General features: G+C 39.5%; 1 protein-coding gene across 1 annotated transcript; it reads right to left on the bottom strand.

Annotated features, from left to right (window-relative positions):
- Positions 1-25,283, bottom strand: Tnfrsf11b (TNF receptor superfamily member 11b). Its single transcript, XM_055626291.1, has 5 exons — positions 25,129-25,283; positions 8,184-8,550; positions 4,928-5,119; positions 3,217-3,441; positions 1-1,536 (listed from the first exon to the last, which is right to left on the bottom strand). Exons 1-5 carry the CDS (start codon positions 25,159-25,161, stop codon positions 1,148-1,150), a joined length of 1,206 nt encoding a protein of 401 aa, XP_055482266.1. The 5' UTR covers positions 25,162-25,283; the 3' UTR covers positions 1-1,147.
- Positions 25,284-26,625: the final 1,342 nt, after the last annotated feature.

Raw genomic sequence — 26,625 nt, 5'->3', positions numbered from 1 at the left:
CTGGCAGTGCCTATTAGAAAACTCTACAAAGTTTCTATTAAAAATATATTTTATCTCTTTTGTTTGTCATAATAGTAAACAGAAATATTTTTTCTCTCTAAAATTAATTCCTACACCATTTCTCTCGAGGATAATAATATGTACAAATCTTATATCTGGATGAATATAAATAGCAATACTATAATATTCCTAAAGATACATTAGCAACTTTTACAAGAGTGTCAGCTTTTTTGATAAAAGCTTTGAACACAACTGAAATTTCAAAGCTATTTAAGTTAGAGTTTCCCATATTCAGAGAGATTCTATGGAGCTTACACTGCATTCCTATTATTGCTATTTCCAGTTGAATTACTGCAAGCAGTAATAAGAGAACACGTAGTGAGATATTGGGCCAGATATGAGAGCTGGATAAACTATTGGGGATTTGTTGAATGTTGGGGGAAGTATCAATTATTTCTCCGTATCACAGGGTTTGTTTGTTTGTTTGTGCCCTGAAACAAAGCCAGTCACTATTGATGTAATACATAAAATTTGATAATTAGTTTCAAAATAAGAGCACTTTGAGTCAGTTTAGGTCCAATTACAGATGAACAAGAAACACTGTGCTCTTCTTATTGGTGCTCTGCTAAACAAACAACTACAACCCGCACCCGTTTGTCTAGCCACGCCCCCAACCCAAATTAACTCATCCAATGGAAAAATAGCTAACAGTCAAACTTGCCTAGCAAACCTACTAATGCGATCAGGCTGGTGCACCTGATAAGCATTATAATAAGCAGAATGTAATAGACTAACAGCTGCAGAAGGAAAAATAAGATCTGGATGACATGGAAGATCATAGAAGCCTTCTGAATACTCAGCCACGAGGAAAAGAAGGAAGGGACCTATGTTTGGGGTTATAAAAATATCCCCTCTGCTCTCACTCAGCATCCTGACATTCTGGGCTGACACCTTGCTTTGCAAATTTTAAAATAGCCTTCCTCACTTTTGGTACTCAGGATCCCCAGTGCTCTTAATATGGGGTCGGGAGTCTTCGTTCCCACCAGCTGATGAGAAAGCAATCACTGAGGTTTTTCCAGTGCTTGAGAAACAGTCTTCTCTGTCAGTCTGGCCCTTCTTGAAGAAACAGCTTCTTTATCATTTCTAGTTATAAGCAGCTTATTTTCACTGATTGGACCTGGTTCCCTATCATTTCTAAAAACAGCTTCTGATACAGTCTGTACATGGGGAAGCTGTGCAAGAACCTGATGGTCTTCCTCAGACTGTGAGTGACATTCTTGGGAAAGTGATATGTTTTCAAGTGCTTGAGTGCATACATCAGGCCCTTCAAGGTGTCTTGGTCTCCATTTTTGATCCTCCATAAGCTGAGTAACTTCAGGAGCTGCTCGCTCGGTTTGCACGCTTTCCTCGTTCTCTCAATGTCTTCTGGGCCAATCTTCTTCCCAGGCAATCTCTCCATCAAGATGCGAAGCTGCTCTGTCGTGAGGTTTGCGTGACCGATATGCCGTTGCACACTTCTTTCACAGAGATCAATGTCTGCATGAACCAAATGGATGCCCACGTCATACTTATTCATCTGATGCCTCAGACAGAGACTCTCACACAACTCATAACTTCATTTTAAAAACAAGCTTTTCCTTAGGGGACTTATGTGACCTCTAGTTATTTCTGATTACTAAGGTCATATTATTAAATGTTATAATAGGATAACATACAATCTATTTTAAGCACCCAACAACAGTTTTGTGAGAAGCTTCGGAATTTGACAGTGAACAATAGAAAATTACAGACTTGTCACCTTCAGTTTTCCCAGCAAAAGTTGCAACTTTAGAATCACAGTATTTCAGAGGGGGTGGAGGGCAAAAACAGAAATAAAGTATTCCAGTTCTATATATTATAATGGAAATATCTTGAGCTGGCATCTAACCTTGGCCCTATTTGACAAGAGTCACTTTAACTAGTCTTTAATAAATATACAGAGCACTGCGGAAGCACCAGAGTGCAACAGATATGAGAAGCCAGTAATGGGAGTCCAAGAACAGCAAACACATAGCCTGGAGGGCATTTCAGCAATGAGCTTGGGCATAAACATAAGAAGGAGTAACTAATGGCTCTATTAACGACATGAGTCATTTACTATCTGTGAGCCTTAAGGCAACTTCGTTCATCTTTCTGGGCTGCAATGTTCTCATTTATAAAGCAGGGAATTGGGTCCCTTCACATACTGACAGCTCCTGGCTTTCTATTTCTTTTTCTTTTTGCTTCAGGGCTAATTATAGGTTCAAAGAATAATTTTGTTTTTCTAGAAACACAGAAAAGTTTCGTCTTTGCATAAGGAAAACCGCTGGTCTGTTAAAAGGTGTAAGTTTTCTAAAATCTATTGTTGTGGCGTCCCATGTCTGAAGCTTTGTGGGTGGTGTAAGGAAACCCTATCAGACAGTAGGCACAGCAGGGTATTTTCTGCTCCTCACTGTCTGCATTCAGAAAACCCTCCTTCATCTCTGTGGCATCACTTCCCAAGTGGTAACCAAAGTCAGAACTCTTTCCACTGTATATCATAAAATGGAAAGTTTATTTTATGGTCTGCATAAATTTCATACAGACCAAAGTTCATTTTCTCTTCTTTGGGTGTCTTCTTTCCTTCCCTCTATACCTCCTCATTTTCTCTGTCCACACCATTTCTAAAAGAGATTCTCAGGAAGCTTTAGCTCAGACAAACACAGCCTTCTCCTTGAAGAAGCTCAAACACTTACAGGGTTTTACTAATCCTCACCACAGATGTCACTAAAATGGTAATTTGGATGCAAGCTATCTAGTTAGGATTAATGAGAAGTTAACTGGAAGACAGTTGGTGCCCCTTTGAAAAGAATTATCAAATACAGCAGAGCATGAAATGTGGAGCAAGAGCCAAGGGACCAAGGACCTTCTTCTAGGCGGATGTGACTGGAGAAAAGCGCCAAGGAATATGTGGGCAAAGTCCTATTCCCTCCCAGCCTTGGCCTCTTTGTTTAGCTCATGCCTCTTTGTTTAGTCAGTACAAGGGCGAGAACAGAAACTTCCTGAGCTGTGAAAGGAATTGTGCCTCCATGATCACTTAGTGGGAAATTGTCAGTACCATGATGATTGTAGAAGGAAAACACCCATCCCACCACATAGTCCCATTTGGTTTTTATGACAAATAGGTGTCTTTGGTTCTTTTACTTAAGAAGGTGGTACCTTGGATGATCTTCTTCACCATATCCTGGTCTCTGTTTTGATGCTTCCATAGCTTCAGTAGCTGGAAAGTTTGTTCTTGAGAGCTGTGTCGCTGTTTTATCCTCTCCACACTCTCTGCGTTTACTTTTGTCCCAGGCAAATTGTCCATGAGAACACCAAGCCAACTGGGTGTAATCTTTGTAGGAACAGCAAACCTGAAGAATGCCTCTTCACACAGGGTGACATCTGTAGGAAAGTGGAAAATAACAGGATTCACTGAACACTCTACCTTCAGTCCTTCTAACACAAACAAAACCAATCATGAAGTGAGTACGGAAGCTGAGTTTTCTGCGAGGCAGTGTGCTAAGACGGGAATCTGAATAAACAGTTTTCTGTAGGATTCTCACAGTAACAGAGACCAACTGGATTTGTGTGTTACCTAACATTCTTTTGTTTGCCTTTGTCAATTTTGGGGGAAGGCATAAGCATTCATGTTTAGTGAGACTTTAATATGGATGCACACTGATAACTGACAAAAACTCTGCAACCTAATGCAAATATTAATACTTTGCTAAAAGGTTACTTAACGACTACCAGGTACCTCAGTCAGTGTCAAAGGAAAACCAAAGCACAAAATCACTTTCTAGAAAAAACTTAAATAATAATCAAAACAGTGTATTGTTTCTGTGTGCAATCATGATAGGGCACTATTGTATGTTCCTGTAGTAAACATGTTGCTTATCAATTGAAACCTAGCAGGGGATTCATAGGTGAGAGCTCTACATTTTTCCTAAGGAACTGTCAGGGTTGCTTTTGAGATTATCAAAGTGAATGAATTGGCCTATACTAAATGTTCAGTTAATTGGAAAAAATTAAAATATAGCCTGAACTAAAAGAAATGTTAAGGCTAGAATTAACTCTTTCATTACCCTCTTCACTCATTTTATTTTTTTTAGATAAGAAAAAGAAAAAGGTTAAATAAATTAAGATATCTGACAACACTGTAAAAAGCATTGGAAGTTGTTTGGAACTATAAAATGTACCTATGTTCATTCCTATATTGCATGTTCTGTGTGGTAGGAAAAGATGTTTGAGGAGCCATGCTGGTCTGTGCCTATTTGACCTGATGCATGAAGACACACAGCACTGGTTGGATGTCCCTCAGCCAGGTATTGAGTTAGTGTAGTAGCAGGGGCACGGGGTAAGAGAACATCAGGTCACCAGCAGGGAGTGCTTTGATCTATCTATATGTGATGACAGGAACCTAAAGAGTTTAACACAAGCAAAGCACCTCAGAGCTCCCATGTAACACATCTATAGATAGGATTGGTAACAAAGCCAAGCTTTCATTTCTAATTTTTCATTGCTTTATGTCATTTTTGGTTACCAAGTTACACTTTAGCTAATGTAGACATTCTAGGAAGTAATAAAAATATGTAAGTTAATTCTACAATTTGAAGTTAGCTAATTTTCTGCAGCAAAGGGGAAGATGGAGGGTGAAGAGGGGGAGTGGAAAGGGAGAGAGTGGGGAGGGTGAAACTTGGAGGAAAAAGAGGGATGGGACTAAAACAAGGATGTAAAATGAATAAAAATAAATAAATAATTAAAAAATAAATAAGAAATGGAATATAAATAAAAGAGTCAGGAAATGTAAACTGTGACTTTGTGTCCTGTCAGAGGAGGAGGATATGCCGAAACAGTATGAAGACAGTGTGGTGCTGGGTAAAATTACCTATTCCACATTTTTGCATTGTTTCCTTGTTTCTGGAACAGACATTGTCATGTGATGCATTTCCTTTCTGAGTTAGCAAAAGGCCAAGAGCGCTACAGTTCGTGTGTTTCCTGCAGGGAGCTTTGGATGACGTCTCATTCGAGAAGAACCCATCTGGACATCTTTTGCAAACTGTGTTTCGCTCCGGGGTTCCTGTGGAAAATACCCAAAAGTTAGTGCCTTTTCCCTCAACCCTTTCTCTGTAGATAATGACTTAGCACAGTTCTGGAGAGAGTTTTCACTAAGTTTTTACTGCTACTGTGCATTGCAGGAAACTTTCAGAATTTCCATTTTTCCCTTCATTAGACAGAGATAACAAAACTTCTACAGTCAGCCCCTCAGGCTGTTTCACGCAAGTTTGTTGTGCTGTTACCTACAAAATACTCCTGAAATGGGAGGTGGAAAGAGAGGAGGATGGGTATCATTAGTCCTGCCTCTGATGACGTGCAGTAAGGCTTGTCAACCGTATTCTTCGCATAATTATTCCTGGAAAAAATCATCCAGATAACTGTCGTGTGTCTGTTTTACTGTCACTCTTTGAAATCAGCACCCATTGAATGTTGCTTCGTTAAATTCCAATCGTTTCTTACAGAAGCTCTTTCTCTCCTAGCTACTAATTATGAAACGTATTAACCTTGAGAACGCCGCATTACACTAAACTCTTGAAGATGGTGGAAAGTTGACTGCTGACTCACAAGTCTGACTCAAGGTTGAGCTACATAATAAACAGACTGGATAGAGCGCTTGTTTACACTGTTGAGTAAACAGTGTGGTGGTTAAAGCTTTAGGAAGGATAACTATAAGGGTATTTTACTTCATGCTTTTGAGACATTTAGTACCTTTGAAGACATCACTCATTTTGAAAACTCTGAGTTTAAGAAACTTTCAATAGAGATGGGACTGAAAATAAATATATTCAAACCTGGAACTCTATTATGTGTGAACATAGCACACATTATAGTGTATTTGCATATGAAAATATCTCCATCTAGTGTAAGCTGGCTGAACAGATTTAGACTTCAGTATTCAAATGTAGATTGCTCAGGCCAGCTCTGGCTCATGCAAGATAACAGACACAAAAGAGACAAATGAAAGCTACAGAAAGTTATTAAATCTCATTTATTAAAAAATTCCTCCTCCCACTTCATTGTGTCTCTTACCCACCCTGGAAAGAAAAAGGGGGGAAAAGCAAGTAAAACAGATTGGCTCAAGTCTCATCTCCTGTCTCTTCCTTTATAAAAAGATTGGTGATTCATGGACCTGTAAGTATGACAAAGAGCTAGCTGAGATGCGGAGGAGGGGAAACCACAGCCCTGAAGTCTCACACAAATGCTATTTCAACACTGCAGGGACATTGTCTCAAGGACCACTGTCACAAAACAAAATTTGTTTCATTTGGGTTTCTGGTTTACTTTTCATACAGCCCTCTCCTTAGGTGGAACCCTACTCCATGCTCAATTCTACAGCACTGTAAGTAGAAAAATTTTGGCATCCATCTTGGTCAACTTTCTGGGAATAAATCATGTAACTGTGTAGACCCAAGAATCCATATGCCAACTGCCACGGGATTTACCAGAAAGAAGTTTTATCATTCTTCAGGTATATATTAGTGGCTTGAGTTTTCTGATGTCACCTAACAAGAAGTTCATATAAAATATTATAAAATAGTTCTTTGGGTAAACTGGCCTTTCCAATTCTTTAACAAGAGGAATCCAAGAAGGATAGATATACAGATATAATCTGTTTATAGGCTTCATCTAATAACTTTTCTGGATAGGACTTCTTTTAAAATCGTCAAAATTTTTTTAGCTAAAAAAGATGTAGCCCTCAAATAATGATTTTACCTTTTTGATATCTGTAGATGTAACAAAAGCCTAGCCTGGCAGGCAAAATGCAAAACACTCCATTGATATGGAGAGGACTAGCTAGCAGAAGAATATCAGGAGGATATAAAGAAAAGAAAGCTGTGTTGGCTTCAAAATAACAACAAAAATAGTTATCAAATATTTTTTTGTAGAATGACATCACAGAATCCTTCCTTCCATTTGGCCTGGAAGCCTCTTGTTCCTTGTACCCTTGGTATCGTCAACCTCAGGGTCATCTTGGTGTTTCTTTGGAGATGGGACTCCCTAGGCCTTTGCTACCACACATGGCTTCAAGTATATATGCTTCCTGTGTCTTCCTTCAAACCTAAAATACTGGTTATCTCAACTTAGAATTTGTCCCAAGCAATTCATGTATTAGGCCGTGACCTCTCAGCCCGGAGCATATTGGCCTACCACAGTGGGAGGAGGCTTGCAGCTGGTAGCTTGTTGCTAGACTCACAGGGCATAAGAGAGGCACCAGGCAGTCTCCCATATAAAGGAACAATCTAGCCTAAGTAAAGAGAGCGGACTTGAGGGATTCTGCCTTACAGCGACTTATCAGAATTTACACGGATTACTCTTTCTTCCCGCTAAGTGGCTGCTTTTCATTTTCTTAAGCCACAAGCAGCTGTAGTCCACAGCGCAGCTTTGTACATATGCTAGAAAAGCAATTTGGGTTTCAACTTTCAAAATTTCTCACTAGCCCCAGCCCATGATGTTGGGAATGGGAGAAGAGAAAGTCCTTTTTTTATGTACAAGGACTTCCTGTTGGGTGGACAGTCTGTTTTGTCTAAGATAAAGAATAAGCTGGTTTGAGGGTTTGCTACTGTCTTTATGCTCCAAAACATTCAACTCTCATGCCAAAAAGAGAAGCAGCTTCATTTTTAATAATGAAATATATTTCCCCTAGCCATTTTCCATTTTTACATAATTAATTACAACTGCTCATTGTTAGCACTCCAGAGCCTCACTAATATCAGCATAATTACTCTCTTGGTATCAATTAACATTTCTGATGTTTGTCAAAAAGCACTGCAGACTGAAACTGTCTATGCCAAAGTGAAACGTGGCGGTATATATCAGCTTCTTGCAGTGCAACTCAGACTATGGTCCTTTAAAATGGAGTAATCCATCATGCATCTCATTAGAGACCAATTTGCTGCATTTGAGACTCCTCACTAAATTACACTGTAGTGGCAAAGTATTCCTTTGAGAAAATCTTTTGGAAACAATCCAGATACACAGCTCACAGGTACTATTACCTTTTATTTGGACACTGTTCCTTAAACTAGCTGCTATCTGGCTTTCTATGGTCCTAAGTGATTTTGCTGTGCATTATAGCAGATACCTACCAGCCTGCACCACTCCCAAACCTGGAGGACAGCTCCCGTGCTTCAAGCAGAATTCCAGCTCCAGGTAGCGCCCTTCCTCGCATTCACAAACTCGGTTGTGGGTGCGGTTGCATTCCTGCTTCACAGACTGCAGCTCCTTGCACACTGGGCTACAGTACACACACTCGTCACTGGTGTGCCAGCTGTCTGTGTAAGAGTGGTCAGGGCAAGGGACGCACACCGTCTTCCTCCTGGCCGTGCAGTGCTGTTTCAGGTAGGTGCCAGGAGAGCATTTGTCACACAGGAGCTGACGACCGGTTTCTGGGTCATAGTGAAGGTACTTTGGAGGGAAGGTTTCCTGTGTGGTCCATTCAATGATGTCCAGAAACTAGAAGAGAGGTGGTGATTAGTCAGTGTAGAAACAGGGTGGTAGTTCTGTGCCAAGGCAACGTCTGAGTCAAAAGTCACCCACAACCTCATCTTAATGCCATTCCTGGGAGCTCCTACACAAGAAAGGTTCCAAAGCCATGACTTTGCTTCCAGTGGTTTTGCCAACAACCAAGAGGAGAGACAGCAACAGATGAACAAGGCCATGCAGACTCATAGAAGACCACAATAAAAAAGCTCAAACTAGCACTGACACTGGGGTAAAAGAGCATTGAATAGCCATTTGACCTCAGAGACTTTGTCACCCCAGGTCTCAGGATGATCTCTGGATTAGTCAGTGGAAGAAATGACCACTCTCACAATATCCACCCTAAAGTCATCTAGACTCCTTGTCAGAAATGCAGATCTCTAAGACGTAGACCAGAAGCACTGAGTTCCTATTGGTGGGGATTGGGGATTAACACTACAAATGAACAAAAGTACTATGTTGATTCTAATGTAAGAACTTTTTCATATTGGCTTTTCTAGTTACTGTGTGCCATATTTTGTCCTAAGCACTCCAGATAACAGTTCTAAATTAAATAGTTCAGAAATTCTGCACCTTGAAATTTATAGTCCGGTTAGAGAAGAAAATATATACAATAAAGTAATGTATGGAATGTTAAAAACTAAGCAGTATTTAAGAAAACAAATGAAAAAGCAGGTTAAGAAGATGGGAAACATGAAGTAGAAGATGGGGAGACTATACTTGCTAATTTGGTTACAGTAGCTGGACTCAGGCCTAGATAATGGCACTTTTAGTTTCCTTAATTAGGGCTTAATAATGAAAAGCAATGAAATAAAGAGTTGATGAAGTGGTAAAGTACATGCTTATCAGTGGCTATTAATAGCATGGATCATTCATTCATTAGTTCATTTATTAATGCAATAGATCCCTGTAAAATGTCTGCTAGAATTCAGCAACAAGGAATACGCTATTGAGTCACATAGAGCACAGTCCCTTTAAGCTTATAACCCCCTAGAAGAGTACTAGTATTTTAAAATTGACATTTTCTCCAAAGAGCATGCTGGCTGGCAATCTTGCCTCGCATAGATAAAACACATCTAGAAGACAAAATGACTGCCTTTCCCTGGATTCACTGGGTGAAAGATCAGGGAACAAGCATGGGTTAAGAAGCTACCATCCACCATGGTAAGAAGCTTGTGAACCAGAAGCAAAGAGCCGACAGGCAAGGGAACTTTACGGAGAACCAAGGCACGTGAACACTACCTCCCCAAAGTCTTCAGAGAACAACTTCACACTAATTACAGGAAACATGCTTTCAGAAGAAGCAGTGTCATTTGTGTGTAAAGGGTGGCTTGCTTGGGTTTTATTGTTTGTTTTTTGGTGCAGGGATCAACACTGACTGTTTACAGGTTTGGGGAAAGAAGCAAACCAAAGAGTAATTTTTTTTCCAAGATCTTGTTTGTAGAGCTCAGGAAATGTCCCCCACTCACCACTACCACACACCTGGGGAAAACACACCAAGCTAGAGAAACGGCATTCCCTGTTAAAGCAGATGTGGTCAAGGCAAGAAGACTAGTTCCTTTTATAAGTGTTCAATATTTTAATCTAAGTGACTCCGTTTACTTCTCAGTGGAATATAGCCAGTGTTCTTAGAACTTATGAGCTGATAAACTGATGGAAAAAGACTACCTCCCCAGGATGATGGATCTTTTAGCAGAGAATATTTCAGGGTGCTTCAATATGAGACACGCCAACCAACAAGCTGAGAGTGGAGCAGTGCAATGTCAGGCCTTGCTTGCTCACCAGGGTACCCCATAACTTGAGAGGTTCTGAAGAAAACATGTTCTTTTGTTTCCCTGAGGCTATTTATTGTCTTGAAGGACGCAAAGATGAAATGACTGACTGTCTATTGTTGATTTCAATATGCTATGAGGCATGTTTTAAGGATCTGGTTCAAATATTTCTCCAATCCCCAGTGCTATGGCATGAGGTTTTTGTTAACACAACATGCAAACCCATATGAAAGCAATGAGACATACTTTTTTATTTTCTCTTGCGGTTCAATTTACGTTTCCTGGAAAGCCACTTTTGAGGGTTTTGTTGGCTTTCAGGAGGTATGGCTCATAGGTCTAGAGAGGCTTTTTATCTCAAGTGCTACATCCAGCCATATTTCTCATCATTGTCCTGTGCCCATTTCCACAGGGATCAAGAAGGATCATTTGTTCATCAATAGTGACACCTTCTCCATTACTCAAACATGATGAAGATAGGATGAGCAGGAAAATGATAACAACTGCTCATGTGCTTCACCCTACAGAACCACATAAACACCAACAACTGGTTAGTACTTCTAACATGGAAAAACAAAATCTGAAATGCTCCAAATTCCAAAGCTTCCTGACACTTATGTAAGTGCTTAAGAACTTTATATTTTGGAGAATTGGGGGCTTAGAGTTTGAAGATAAGGGAATCTCAGCTATCAAAGCATATGCAATTATTCTTAAATCATTCTTTAAAGTCAAAATATAAAATATTTCAATTATGAGACTTTTGGACTCAAGACTCTATCACTAAGAACACTGATACAATTTGTAATTTTTTAGGAAGTTGACATGGTATTGTTTCCATGACCCAATATCACAGGGAGTAATTATTTCTTTGAGATACTGGGAAATTGGGGTGAAAGAAATTCAGAGAGAAAGGGGAATAGACAAAGGGTGTATTTAAGAGTCCACCCTTTTAAGGGAGTAATTAGTAGAGAAAATTTCCTCAAGACTACTCTGTGGAATCTTACACATTTGAAAAACCCAGAAAGCTTTGAGGAACAACAGACTTGTTTTCAGCAAGTTCAATTGGATCTCTGTGCTTTACTTGGAAAAAAAAAACCCACTTTAGTAAAAGTTAAAACTCTGTGTGGTCAAAATTGGACAAGTTAGGTCTCAATCTTTGGTTAGCCCCAATTCCCACACAGAATTTCTGAACTTGGTATCTGGACAGAGGATGGCCAAGATTAATACATCCCTTCTTCTCATTCCCTTTTCTTGCTTCCTTTTCCATTTCCTGGAGCAATGATAGAGATGTGGTCCTAATATTAGCTATTGCTCCTTTGCCTACTGGTAAGATACTTAATGAGAGTTTAAAAATAAATTTCTGTGTAATGTAATATTTAAATATCCCTGTACCTCTGCAGAAGCTGAGGTACATATATAAGCATGTCTGCTGAACCTGAAAGTGCTTTTTATAAAAGGAAACATCCTTTATATCTTTTATGTTTGATTTATAAAAGAAATTAAGTATAACTTTCTTTTTTCTTTTTATGTTCTCACTTGTCCTTTTTCCATTTTCTGTCAAGCCTTTATCTGGTCCAATCACATATGCTTAAAAATAATCTAAAAGTCATAAAATCTAGTACACCTCACCAGTCTTGGATTTCTTGTAGAAGTTTCCATATCACTTTTCTTGAAAGGATAGTTAAAATTCTCTTTCTAAAATCTTTATTACCCATTTCCACTTTTTTATATTGTTACACAATCAAAAAATTTTCTATTCCAAGCTTATTTGTCTTTTCTTATCTACCAAACATTAACAGAGATGGGACTGAGTGAAGATGGTGGGTAGACTGAATTAGTTCTCCAGTGTCTTCTCTAGCTTTACCATTGCGTGGTTCTTGGTTTTCAGGAATGAGCTCAGAAACAAGGATCCTCGCCTCACACCCTTGAGACTTTTCACTCTACTCTGTTTAGGAATCTCTTGGTATTCAGATTTTTTTATACCAACTCCCACTTTTCAGGTTTGCCTTCCACTCCTTCTCAAATGACAAGTGATTTGGCTAGAGCCTTCTATTGGTTTATGTGACTTTATGACTTCCTAAAAGACAAAGGAGTGCACTTCCTCTGGCCGGTTTATTTTCGGATTATGCAATACAGACAGTCCCATACTATGGGGCTTGCTTTCTGGTCTGCAGAACCATGAATGACCCAGTGGGTTTCCATTTATGGAAGATTCATTAAAAGCATCCCACGCAGAGCCTGAAATAGGCATTTGGTTTGGGAGTTCCTTTTGTAATCCCCCGTCATGATCTTTGCCACAGGGAACTATTTGAGGATTGTCCGGAGTTAGCTAAACGTCTGGTCAGTTTGTAAACTGTGCCAATTTCAAGTTCATCTCAGTCATTGAAGGAAACATCCAGGATACATACAATTGAGAGTTTCATGAAGATTCTGTATCATATAAATTATAAAACTTATTAAAATAAACACTTTTCACATTAAGTTTCATTTATGTATTTATGTATTTATTTATTTATTTTCATTTTGGTCCTTATCACCCACCCACCCCCATTTTTTTTTAAATTAATTAGCTTATTCAGCAAACACTAATTAAAACAATCACTAGTCTCTGGAAATACAGCTAGATGATGTATTTTATATGCCCAGCCTGATATATAAAATGTATAACCTATTCACTGACAAAAAAAAAAAAAGAATGGAGACTAAGGAAATGACTGAACAGACAATCCAGTCAGAGATTATGAGAAACAGTTGATAATAAGAGAAGGAAAGATAGATGAATGTTGGCTGACTTTAGTGGGAAGGGTAGGTATTGAAAGAAGCAGGTGAAAACTTGAGTTTCTTGACATCTCCACTAATTTCTGAAAACAGAAGTGTCAGCATACATGAATAAAGAGGAGGACTTTAGGTGGGAACTTTCTTCTTTATATATGAGACATGGTGATGATTCTAAGCAAAGAGCTGAAAATAACTAGTGACAATTCGGGGCAGAAATGTAACTGAGGACCAGCTTTGAAGGTTCTGAGCAGCATCAATGTTTCTAGGAACAGAGTGGAGATGATTACCCGAGGATATTGTATATAAGCAGAAGAGGGAAAAATAGACACTAACTTAGAGCATTTGCATGTATTTGTGAGATGAGATGAAAGAGAGAGAGTAATAGTGCACAGATGTCATGGAAAGTCTTTTGAGAAGCATATGAAATGAGTCATGAACAAAGTTGTGAAAAGCATACAGCCTGGCAACCCAACATGAACTACCATGTGCACTCACCACTGGAGAAGTCGCACACAGAGACTGTGAAGTTCATTCTACCACTGCCTTGGTGACCCTGGGTCACTCATTTCCTGTCTAAGATAGGAATGATTCTGATTTTTATATTCCCTAAATAATCAGTTTCAAATCAATAGCAATATAGGAACTTCTTTTTCTTTTTTTAATGCTCAATATCAGTTTTTATTTACTCATGTACACAGGCTAGAACCCTCAACTCCATCTCCAGTCCTGTAAAACCGCAGTTATGTGGCAGGAATCATGGAGCAGTTCATCAAAATCACTTTGTATTTTTCACACCATGGCTTGGAATTAACTTTCTGTCTTATGTGATTGAACAAATGAACCTTACAACAATTTTTGGTCAGTTTCCCTCCATAATTTATTTTTATATTTATTTTTTTCTTTTATTAAAAATAGATTATTTCTTCATACAAATATAAAAAATGTAGGACATAACTATGTATGCTGATTACATAATAAGTAGGAAGTGAGACTTCTTGAATCCAATCTATTACTAGAAATGTTTTGCATTTCTTGGTCGATAAGAAGTTGTGCACCTAAAATGTGCCCCAAATAAATTCTTTATCCTGTTCTTAATCATCTCCAAAATGTTTCTCTGACTTGTTAGTAAGATTAGTTTCATGTTGGGATTGTACCTCACTTGGTAGAGTGCTGGCCAAGCATGAACAGATACCTGTGTCCACAGCAACTCATAAACCTGGGTGTTGTGCTTTGTCTTGTAAACCAAACATTTGGTAGGTGAAGGCAGGTATATCAGAAGTTCAAGATCATACGTGGCTCTAAAAAAGTTCATGGCCAATTTGGATTTCACTGGACCCTGCTTCTAAATACTATATATACACATTGTATAATGAAATTGGTTTCAGTATCTTCTCAATGGTGTTATTTTCTTGCTTTGCCAAGGAAATCAAAGGCTGGTCCATGCTTTTTCCTGCAAGACTCAGGAAAGAGTTGGTCTCCATATTCTTTGAATGCTTGCTATGAGTTTGTACAGCAATCTAGGTATTTACTCAATCTGGCAGATAGGTTGAATGTGTTCTCTGTAAAATCTCTGATATTTGGGAATTACACAGTACAGATGATTATCCCAAAGTGTAAAGGATACATTTGCAAGGACGTGCACAGACCCTGCCGTTTCTTGTCTGTAGACTGACAGAGGTGAAAGATTTGCCTAGAGGAAGGAGTTTTTCTAATGCATTTGTCATTTGCATGGAGTTTTGCAAGCACTGTTTCATTTGTACTTAGCTTCTGTGGACAAAGGCCAGTTCATTGGAGAGGTTTATCTGCTGCTTCCAGGTCCCCTCCTGAGGAGCAGCCTGCTTAGTAATTTCCACACTAGCCAGTTATTTGGCTCAGGGTAATGTCTCCAGGTAAAGGAGTAAGCAAATGAATTAAAGCTGTTCATCTCTACATCTGTGCTTTGGTGCCAACTGCTTTCCCAGGCAAATGAGGAAAAGGATATACAAACAACTATGATTTATTAGAAGAATTAGCGGGCCAAACTTGATGTGAGTTTGCTTCCCTTGAGGCTGAAGAACAGTCTGCAGGTAAAATTTAACTTTCAATGTTATTTTTGTTCACTTCAGAAATTTCCTTTAGTTTTCTGGAGGCATTAACATTTATTAGTAGTGTTTTGTTTGTGCTTAGACTCAGAATGGACAAAACTGATTTGCTTGATGGAAAAGTGTTACAGGTGGTTAACATTTTACTGATTAACCAACTTGTAAAAGAAAAACATAACAAACCAAAATGAAAAGTTAACATTCAGGAAAAAAAGAGCTGTGGATACAGGTTAAAATAAAAATATATAGAAATCTCATACATTTGGGTCTTTAGATCCTAATATTTCTTTTCTTGGTCTCATGTTCATCACCTTATTGGAGACATAATATCAGTCTTTCTATTTTACATTTCACAATTTGTGGGCATTTAAGTAGGTTTATTTTGTATAAGAATGAGCAGTTACAGAGGGAATGCTGGAAGTAAGGGAGAAAAACAAGCATAGCCTGCTTGGTGATACTCGCGGAGTAGAGAGTTTTAATGCCATCTGCTGCTAAGCATCTGATGGCTGCTCTACTTTGCAGCCCAGCTAAGACTTTATGTAATGTTTGTTGCCTAAATTTTTAATTTTCATCAAAAGAAAGTGTTTGACCTGAGGGGGTGGGGTGGGAGGGTGATGTCATTTCCATGATTACTTCATTAAGCAAACTTTATTTAGACTAGCCAAAGTCTTCTTCCAAAGTCGGGATTTCAGAGACCAGCTCCTCACTGGTTTTGAGGTCTCTTTTACGGGGAAGGATTAGAGTTGACAGAAAACAGCTGTCAAGATAGTTGGCTGGTAGCACCTGGGCCCAGGGCTCAAGGCGTAGGAAACAAAAACTTTTTCTTGTAAGGTATGGAGACAATAAATATGTCTAACAATGTGGCTCCTGTTTTGGTTTCAGGAAAGATGTCCTTATTTGTGAATCTTTGTAACCATAGCTTTTGGGTTGTGATACTCTTCAGTTACAGTTCTGTCTCAAGCATTACACACAGTAGAGAGTTGGCTGCTGAGTCTTCTAGTACTGCTTGGGTATTACTATGTTCAAATAAGTAACTTCAAAATCTCAATGCCCGTAATCAACACCAAGGGGACAGTTTTCATAACTGTCCCAGTTGGTCTATCAACAGTCACACAAAGATTTTTTTTTTTTTTTGTCTAGTAAGTAATATTTGGAAATTGTATGTGTGTAAGTTTGAGGAGAAAAATTAAACAACCAAAAACTACAGAAAATTTAGGGTGTAGCATTGGCAATAAGATGCTTGGTTGGGAAGTGAAGATGTTGTTTTAATTCACCAGTCCACTGTTTCAAGTACTCATATTTCTCCCATTCCTCCTCACTAGACTGGAACTCCCTACCAAGTTTCTGGAAAGGAGAAGAATTGAGAATGCTTGGGGGGTGGCAAACACTAATGACTATAGAATTACACAGTAAACATCATTCACACCTTCACAGACCAGTTATTTCTTCTCTCTCTCTCTTTCTTGGCACTAAAAGAAGTTACAAGAAGCAGTGTGAGAATGTATGTCTGCTGTCTGTCAGCTGGTATATTATCCAAGTGTAGATTCTAATGCTCTTACTACCTGCCTATTAACATGGTTGGGATGCCTGAACAGGGTTTAACATTTTTTCCAAAGAGCAGTTGTCAAGCACTTCTTTGTGAATATAGATTCAAAGAAAATTTTACTCAGTGGTTCTAAGGAGATTGCTTATGACCGTAATCACACCTCTTCAGAAAGTCCTGAGGGAATGTCTTGCATTTGGCTTTTAACTACATGGAGAATGGAGGGGGAGGATGCCAGCTGATGATAAGAATGAGAAAATGTGAATGGATTTGGTTTAAAGAATAATATATGACCCTCAAATATATATTATGCTGTATAAAATTAGATAACAATTCAAAAGCTGCTTCCTTGTATGATTTCCTTGACACATTGGAATTTCTTTGTTTCTTTTGTATGACCAATGGAAACTTAACAATTGTAACAGAAGAGATTATTGTAAAATATTACTGTAATGTTTCATAGATAAAGACTAGATGGTTTTTGATATTCGAGATAGGCAATATGTGATCGATTCTTTTTTAAAAATATCTCAGATGACAAAACTTTAAATTATGGCAGACATTCTATATATCACCTGGCTCAGCTCTTCTATTTAGCAGGCAAAAACAAGGTCCCTGGCTATACCTCAAAGGTGAGGCAGAACTAAGAAATCAGGACCCCTGGTTTGCCTTACTGTTGTCACTCTGCATCTGGGATTTCCAATTACACTGCTGTGTTTTGGTACTGTTGATGCAAATTGATGGGAAGGGGATAGTGTAAGGAATAGGCTCTTGATATTAACACTTTCTAAGGATAAAACATGCAAGTTTTGAACAGGAGAGACATTTTTAAAAAGGGTTCTGTATTTAAACAAGAAAATAATGAGACCGAGTAGAAGATCGAAACACAAAGAGCAAGAATGAAAGGAAGAGAGGACAAGGGCAAAGTCACGACCAGGGTGAAGTGTAGAATATGAAAAAAAAAAATAAATAAAGAGTATGGCAGAGACCTAGCAAAGAATAAGGACAAAACAAAACTACAAGCAAGAACAAAGGTAAGAGAAAAACAGGAATCAGAAAATGGACCAGGGCATGGATGGGACAATGGACAGAGAGAAACAGCTACCAAACAAGAAGCATGGCAAGGCAAATAGGAGTTTTATATAAAAAACGTCAACAGGAAATGTACTCACCAATGACAGTGACTGTGCTTAGAGGAGCTACTGCTTTGTTTTAATTCTAAATTAGTCTTCTCATCCATTTCCATTTCTTTGTTTTCTTTGTGGTTACTTAACTGTTTACAGAGGGTATTGCCAAGGCACAGGATGAGTTGAAGTGAAGGATTTGGGGCTAGTTATTTTTTGTTTTTGTTTTTGTTTTTACTTTCAAATATGTTGCACTTCCACTGTTAGTTATAGAATATTAATTAACAGGGGCAGAACAGAGTTGGGTACTAATCCAGGGCCTAGAGTTTCCATCAGGTTGAGTAAAACAATGCTGCAAGGTGCATTTGAAATTTGTTCAGACAGTAGATCTTACATGTCCTCAATACAAGAGGGCTTAAGAGAGCAGGTGAGCATGCTAACAAGCTTTAGAAACTGGCTGCATTTTCTCTCTCTCTCTCTCTTTTCTATGTATGTTTTCTTTCTTTTTTGTGTGTGTTTATATATAGTATGCACGTGTATGTGTATGTATTTGTATGTGGATATGTGTGTATGTATGTGTGTGTATACCTGCACGCAGAGGCCTGAGGTCAAAGTTGTATGTCTTCTTTGGTAGGGCTCCATCTATTTCATTATTGCAGTCTCTCAATTTAATCCACAAGTTGGTGTCTTGGCTTATCCTGCTAGTCAACTTGCTCTGAAGCTCCACCTTGTGAACTCAGAAATTGCAGACGGGCCAGCACCCCCACCTGTCACTGTGTAAGATGTGGGGTTACAAACTCTGGTCCCTGTGCTTCATGGCACATACATGCACCACACTCACCGAGAAGCTCTCTCCTTTTGCATTTCCTATCAACTTACTGTCTGCAGGCTCAGATACTTGTGAGAAATCGCATGGAAAATGTATCTACCCAAGCCCTTGGGAAATTGTGTCACCTTATAGCTGGGATAAATTATTCTACTGAGTGTGTAGAACGCACATCACTTACAGAGGCCAGATTAGTGTGAGGTAGAGAGGGTACCACAAAGCTTCTTACCTAATGTGTTGTAACTCTATTCTTATCCCTTACAACTGTCTAAAAGTATCCTTTTTTAGACTTTCTATGCTAGTTATTCCAAAATATTCTGTGGTGATGAGTTCCAAAAACTAATTATATGTCACATAAAAATACTGTTCTTGTATCTATTTCAAGTTGGCCGAAGCTCATTCTTTCTTCTTGCATAGATAGTTTACAGATGTTACTAGGATTTCCGACTCACTAGTTCCTGCTATTGTGGGTTGCTAAATTTTATTTTGATTTTTGTTTTCTTTTCTAAACATGGTTGCTACTGCTGCTCTTATTTGCATTTTGTTTGCAAGACTCTTAGTGTTATAAATGAGTATGAAAGGTGCCTTCAGCTTTTCTTCTTTTGCCATGTGCAATATTCCTTCTCTGTGGTTCTCTAGGGTAATGACCTGGGTTGTTAATATTATTTTTATTTCAAGTCCAGGCTTCTTCGAGGGACTGAAATTCCTTGTGTCTAATACTCATCAGCTATGTTGGGATCGTTTTAAAGACATTTAAAATTTATCAGGGAGAAACTGAGTATCTAATGCTCAACTTTAATACCATTAAACCTATGTTCTCTAGTCAGTAAACATCAACACTCTAGCAGTATGGGTAGCTCAGAAAGCCGTTCATCTCTGCTCACACTGCACCTCTAAAGATTAGTATACAAATCCATTTAATTTTGTTACTTTTTCAAGAAGAGCTTTCATGGAGGGTTTGAGTCTCCATAGTAGAAACGTAGACTGTGATATTTAAAATGTTGGCCAGATAAATAGAAGGTTACATTAATATTTTGAAAGAAAGTCAAGCCAACTGTAATTGGTTAAATCACAATCACACTTTAGGTAGGTACATTCTGTTGAAGCAGCATGGAAATTTCTGATAGAATACCCAGTGCTCTAGAAAATTTCACCATAGTTCATTTGACTCAGCATAGATGTGTAACATGATGGTGGAGAACGTAGGGCTACAAACGAGGAAGATGAAAATCTGTGCTTGCAAAGAGCCCATATTTTGAGTACCACTCTATCGTTGGAGGAGTTCTGATGAGGAGACCATGACAGTTGCCACTAGGTATTCAGAACACCCAAAAATAACTATATGCCTTACAAGCCTTCAGATGTTCTGGTGGCAACTGATAAAAAATAAAATAAGTGAAGAGCATACATATACATGTATACACGCCACTGTGGTGGTTAGCTTTAAATATCCACTTGACATCACCTAGATTCATTTGACAAAATAGTCTGAATGAAGGCCCACCTAGGTCTCCTTACACTGTGGGACGTGAGCAAACCTGTGAAAGATTTTCTTACTTTCTCTAATTGTGGTGGGAACACTTACTCTGAATGTGCACATCACCATTCTTTAGGCAGAGGTTCCTGAACTGTATAAAAGTGGGGAAACAGAGCTGAGCAAGCCAGCATGCATGCATTCATTTCTACGTTTGACGGCGAATGTAAGTAGATGCTTAGGCCCCAGCTACTGTGAACTTTCTGCTATGATAGACTGCAATGTGGAATTGTAAGCTAAATAAACCCATTTTCCCTGTGCTGCTTTTCATCAAGGCATTTTTATCATGGCCATAGAAACAAAACAAGGACCATTGTCCAGACCTATGCTGGAACTCCATTTATTTATACAGGAGGTATCTTTTCCACCATTGTTGTCCAAAATGAATTTTTCAGGAGTTTAGTGACACGTGATTTGGTGAGAAAATAAATGAAATTAAAATTTCTGGCAAGATTGTATCACCATTTTAGAAAACCACAACACCAAAGCCAAGCCTGGTCAGGCTTTTGGGTCACCACTGAGGTCTACCTGCTCCCATATTCAATCCTAGCTGCGTGTCTGTGGTGAAGCGCCACATAAAAATGCCAGCATGTCATGACTTTATTACTTTGTCTACTGAAGCTTGTTTTATTATGAATTACTTTCATTTTATTACTATTTTATAGTACAGTTATGCCAGGATATTGATTTTGTAAAAGTTATATGTGTAGGCAAAATATATGTACACTGAATTGTTACAAAGGATTTATTATACAAGTGCATCGAAGAGAAAGTCAAATATCATCAAGAAGTCTGATCTATTGAATAAAATATAAATACATTAATAATTATGGCATATTTGCTTCATCAGAGCAATATAAAGGGGCAGCCAAAGACTGGTAGTCCTTGATTAACTGTTTGTTAATCCTGATAAATGAAAAGATTGTTTTTGTTTTGTTTTGGTGTACTTTAAGCCCCTCCCTGTTCCTTTTGGCTCCAAAGTCGAAATTAAGGCTGAAGGAAATTCTCTTGGTTAATGCCATGCTAAGGAAAATAGTGGTTTTCACAGAAAGCCTTTATGCAGAGGGAGCATGTGGGCTGGAAGCCATTGGGAGCAAAACTCAGAAGGCAAGTTAGTGGACAGGAAAGCAAGAATGGCAGACTGTGAGCTCAGTGTTCCCCTGGGAACCATGACTGTGGCTTCTAGAACTTCCTGAATAAAACATCTGGCACAGACTGCCTTCTTCCTCCACCAATGGTATTTGGCAACTGTAGTATTTAGCCTAAGAAGTAAAATTTAAAACTAGATTGAAATTAGGAACTGTGCTGAAGATTGTTAGGTGACAGAGGCCAGGAAGGTTGCTATGGACATGAAGCAGGGCTGCATGGGGTTGAGGATATGTCACTGACTTTTAGAAATATTTTGAGCATCAATAGTCTCCTAACAAACAAACAAACAAACAAGACTAGCAAACTCATGAAGTCATCCACTGGGTAAGGGGAGGGAAGACAAAATAAATGCCAATCAAAAGTCAGAAACTACAAGAGCGTTATCCCAAAGGAAGACTGGAACATTGGGCAGTTTTCCCAAGCAAAGAGCAGCTGCCTTTCTGCCTTTGTTCCCCTCCACTCCCTTCTGGCATAGAAGGACAAATTCAGAGCTCTGTTTTGAGAAGTTCAAAACGGGTTCTGACACTGCATGATGGATGATGGAGACTTTAACAACAGCTAAAGCCTAGTCCTAAGTCAGGCGTGTTGATGTTCTCTGTTCATGCAGTAACACATGGCAACAGAGAAGGAAATGACTTGGTATGATGAATGATGCCTCCTTGCAAAACAGCTCTCTGCTTGACTGTGGTAGCGAGCATTCTAAGAATGCCCCTGACCACAGACCTATCCTAAGGACTGCCCTCCTCTCTTTTAACAGTATATATTCCACTCTCATGGAAGAACCTAAAATATACTTTGCCACATGTTTTTCCATCCCTCATAGGATGCCTTGTCTTCATCTGTAGCAATAACATACCCCATTGCTCCCTCAAAGTGAGAATAGGAGGCCAACCCTTCCTCCTCTGAGTATCAGCAGTACTTCTTGAGTGTAGATGGCTCTAGATCATGCTTTAGTTACCTGCTGTCATCGAGGTGGTACCAATGAGAAGCAGAGGCTGCACTGGTTCTCTTAATGTACACATTAAACCTGGCACATCCCTGAAGCCAGGTTTTAGAAGACAGGAACTCCAGAGGGAAGAAATACAGTCCTGTTGTCCCTCAGGAAATTGGTGTGTGGGCATTTGAACTGGGTCTATTGGAGAACCACTGTCCTGCAACCTCCCTTATGAGCTCACGTAGGAAAGCTGTTGTTTTGTTTTTAATTTCCCAATCATCTGGGGCTTCCTCTTTTGTAACTGTTATAGTACATGGAATACTTGTCCCATATCTGCCTCTTTCGATAGGCTGTAAGGTCCATAAGGCAGGAACAATATGTACCTGGCTTCTCACTTTCTCCCCACTATCCAGTGGGATGTCTCATACAAAGAGCCAAATATCTGTAGTGATTCTGGTTCCTGCAGCCATGCCTCTCTGTTTTTCTACGATGCATTCAGCCTCTTCACATGCAAGTAAAATGTGTCCATTTCCCATCATCCATAAAATAAAGGCAACCTTAGAAACTAAAGAAAGAGCAAGATCCTCCCTATTCATTTAAATATTCAAGACACATCCAAACCTTTCTCTTCTGGTAATGTATTATCTAAAATAAATATTACCTATATACATCTCTCCTCTAAAATTTGTTATTATCTATGCACTTATCTATGTACATGTGTCCTTACCTAGAGCACCTCTAAAATGATGGCCTTTTTTTCTATTTGGGAGCAATTGCTGAGAGAAATATATGTTATTTAGTGAAAACCTGAAATGTTAAGGCAGATTCAAGAAGTTGGAAGGAATCAAAATATCACCATATTAATCATGGAGCCGCAGATGATGGGGTACTGTAGAGTAGTGAAAGCAAGCAATCTACTTTGTACATCCACCACTAGTGATCAATCTGTGAGCAAACCTTTAAAGGAGTGAATGTAAGAAGTCCATGATGTTTCATATATAAAGCTTAAGCACGAGCCATACCAATTTGTGGAATTGATTGGTCTGGTTATGAACATAGCCGTGAAAGGGAGGGATACAGGGACCTTTTGGGGAGAATGCTGACAATGTATTTGCAGATCCATATGCCAGCTCTCGAGTGCTGAGAAACGAACTCAGGCAGCCCCACTTGTACAAGTACTCAGGTGCTCTTTCCTTTTTCGTTTATTTGTTGTGTGTGAATGTGGGTTGCACATGTGTCACAGAGTGTGAGTCTCAAAGGGTACCATTCAGGAGTCAGTTCTCTCCTTCCACAGAGGGATCTGAGGACCGAACTCGCGATGTTAAGTTGTCGGTGCCTTTATGAAGCCGTCTCACTGTCCCTAAAAAGTTTCACTTCTTAAAAAAGTTTTTCATAGTGGAAGTGGAGGGATGGCTCAGCAGTTAAGAGCACTGGCTGCTCTTCCAGATGACTTGGGTTCCATTCTCAGCACCCACATGGCAGCTCACAACTGCCTGTAACGCCAGTTCTAAGGGGTTTGATGCCATCTTGTGGCCTCCTTCAGCACCAGGCACACAAGTGGTACACAGACATACATACAAGCAAAACACACATAGACCTACAATAAAATAAAATTTAAAATTTCTCCATATATCCATATTAGTGGATATACCAATTACCAATATACACATATCTGTGTACATGTAGATACAATTATATTAGTGGATATATCAATTACCAATATACACATATCTGTGTACATGTAAATACATAATACACACATATAAGGTCTACACATGTAGATAGTATATGTATAATCTCCTGTCTACCTTTTCCTGAGTGCCTTTTCTATTGTATATGCACATCTCTGTGTTCCCAGACCTAAGGAAAAGATTATGTAGTTTTCCATTCACACTGTGTGAGTTGGAGGTGGAAATTCAAACACTGGCTGTAGCGTATCCCAGACACAGATGTCAGTTGAAGACAGACTTCTCTGTCTGACTTGCTACTTCATGTATTTCACAAGGAAATACATTTTTGGCACAGGAAAACTTGTATATAAACCTTAGCAACAATTTTCCAACTGCCTAAGCTAAAGAGATTTCTTTTTTTAACTTTTAAAAAGAAGAAAAGGAAGGGAAGGTGATACACTATGTTAGAGAGATTCCTTTATTTTCCAAACAGCATTTCAAAACAGGTTTGAGCCCTCTTTATTTGGTGTTGAACTGATCTGTTTGTTTAAATATATTCTAGAACATAATTATCATTAGTCTGTTCATAATTTTAGTAACACTAAAGTTGAAAACCAGAATAGTAATAAAACTTTATTAAAATAGTAAATTGAACAGTTAAACGAGAGAATGTTTTCTCAACGTTCATAACACATATGTAAGTCAGCTTAATGAAGCCTCATACTACACTCCCCATCCAAACTGGTCTACACAAGTTTCAAAAAGTCTGACCTCTCTTTCCAACATACAGTCCACTTCACCTGCAGTAATAAACAGGTCAGGTCAAGCAAAGGTATGATGTACTGCACAAATGTAAATAAGCAAATAAATAAGGTAAATAAAATGGATTTAAAAGAAAAAAAAACAAAACAAGCAAAATGTCTTAAGTCTCCTCTTTCTGTGTCTCTCTCCGCTCTGCATAAACTGAGCAGGGACTTTTCATGGAAAGTCACTCACTTTCCAGAGCAGCCTGGTATAGCTAGAAAAAGGCTTCCTGTTCCAACCAAACCCCAGCTCCCTCCTGAGAAAGCCGGGCTTGATCCCCATCAGCTGGAGGGGAGGTCCCGAGCCTAGGTGGCCAGCAGCCTCCTGCCCACGACTTACCACCAGGAGTGCGCAGCACAGCCACTTGTTCATTGTGGTCCTTGGGAAACCTCAGGCGGCAGCCACTGGGCCAGTGCGAGGTGCGTCTCTGCAACCAAGACGATCATGACGTTTTATATAAGGTCTGGACAACAGGAAGTATGCCCTGCCTTGCCTTTGATCTACCAAGTCTCTCCTGAGGCAACCGTGTACCTTTCCTTTTTAGGAACCCTCGCTCTAGTGGTAGGGGCACGGGTTAACGCTTTAGGCGCCAGAGTGGGAGGATCCTGCACGGAGGCGTGGGGCAAGGGGAGGGGGAGCAGGGATGACTGATTTCTGCCTGGGGAAAGGGGGCGGGGAGAGAGAAGAAAAGAAGGAAAAAGCCACCGCTGAGCTGTGCAACAAGGCGGCAGCTGTCCCGCTGCCTCTGAGGATTCTGAGCCTCGTCCCGCCAGAGGCTAGCCTCAGGGTCTCTGTGACCTGCGGTGAGAAGCTGGGCACACGAGGGGGAGCCGCTGGGCAGCCCAAGGGCTGTAGCTCCTCTATTCCAGGTTTCAACTACAGCAGTAGTTTACCGAATGTCCCAGACACTGTTCCCTTTCTGGAAGAAGTCTGGGGTTTCCTTTTGGCCTATTGTCTGAATCCCCACCCAAAGGTTCTGGAGCTCCCCAAACAATTCCTCTCTAGCAGACATAGCATTTTTCTCAGCACTGTTGGGAAAGTTTGTAGTCATTAATGTGCAAAGTGTCTTGGATCCGCAGGAGGCATTTTTTTAAACTCATTTATTTGTTTGAGGTTGTCAAGACGTAGGGGAAAACAAAATAAATTCTTCATACCTGGCGTGGGAAAACCTTATAAGCATCTCTTCCTTTCCTACCAACCTCCTCCCAAAGGGTTGTTATCTCCTGAGAATCCTATCACTGAGTTTCTAATCTAGCGCCTCTTCACTGCCCTCTGCTGTTGGCACGTTTAGAGATTTGCGTAGAAGCCTTTGTCCCACCCACAAGTCCTCTCACTGCCTGTTTCAAAGGTGGACGTGATTGTGTCCAAATTTATTTTCATTCCAAGTTGCCATAGGTAGCTCTCAAGACTGTAGGTGGTCAGTCAACGCTGGTTACAGCATGACTGAAGTCCCTGCAGAACTGGCTTCCTTATCAGGAGCAGGGTAGGTGAGATGTCTCTTGAATAGGGCAAATTCTTCTGTCAACAAGAACTGGAGCATCCACCTCTTCACAGAAGGGTAGATCTCATACTGTCACGAGTTCAAAGTGGTTTATTAACACACCTTGGAGGAAGGAAAGGTTGCATGGTTCTACACCAGCTTCCGGTGCTTTAGTTTCTACTGCTGCAACTTCGAGATAGCAACACTTCAGACCCAAGTAAATCCACATGTTAACTTTCAAACTCTCCGCTAATGGCAGAGCTATTGTTTCCGTCCATGAGATAGATGTCTGGAAAATTAACTGAAAGCATTTCTCTCAAAATGAAACATGATGTCAGTATGCAGGAATGACACAA

This window comes from Psammomys obesus, unplaced genomic scaffold (genome assembly GCF_907164565.1).
Source record: "Psammomys obesus unplaced genomic scaffold, mPsaObe1.curated_primary_1811, whole genome shotgun sequence".
NCBI lineage: Eukaryota > Metazoa > Chordata > Mammalia > Rodentia > Muridae > Psammomys > Psammomys obesus.
The sequence above is the reverse complement of the archived record's forward strand: the minus strand, read 5'-3'. Positions and strand labels throughout refer to the sequence as shown.

Bases quoted from the DNA above. Each gene is read 5' to 3' on its own strand.
- Tnfrsf11b (XM_055626291.1), bottom strand. From the start codon at position 25,161: ATGAACAAGTGGCTGTGCTGCGCACTCCTGGTG. The intron at 3,442-4,927 runs GTAATTTTACCC...ACTTTCCTACAG, and splicing joins AATGCAAAAATGTGGAATAG to ATGTCACCCTGTGTGAAGAG. The intron at 1,537-3,216 runs GTACCACCTTCT...TGGTTCATGCAG, and splicing joins GGTGAAGAAGATCATCCAAG to ACATTGATCTCTGTGAAAGA.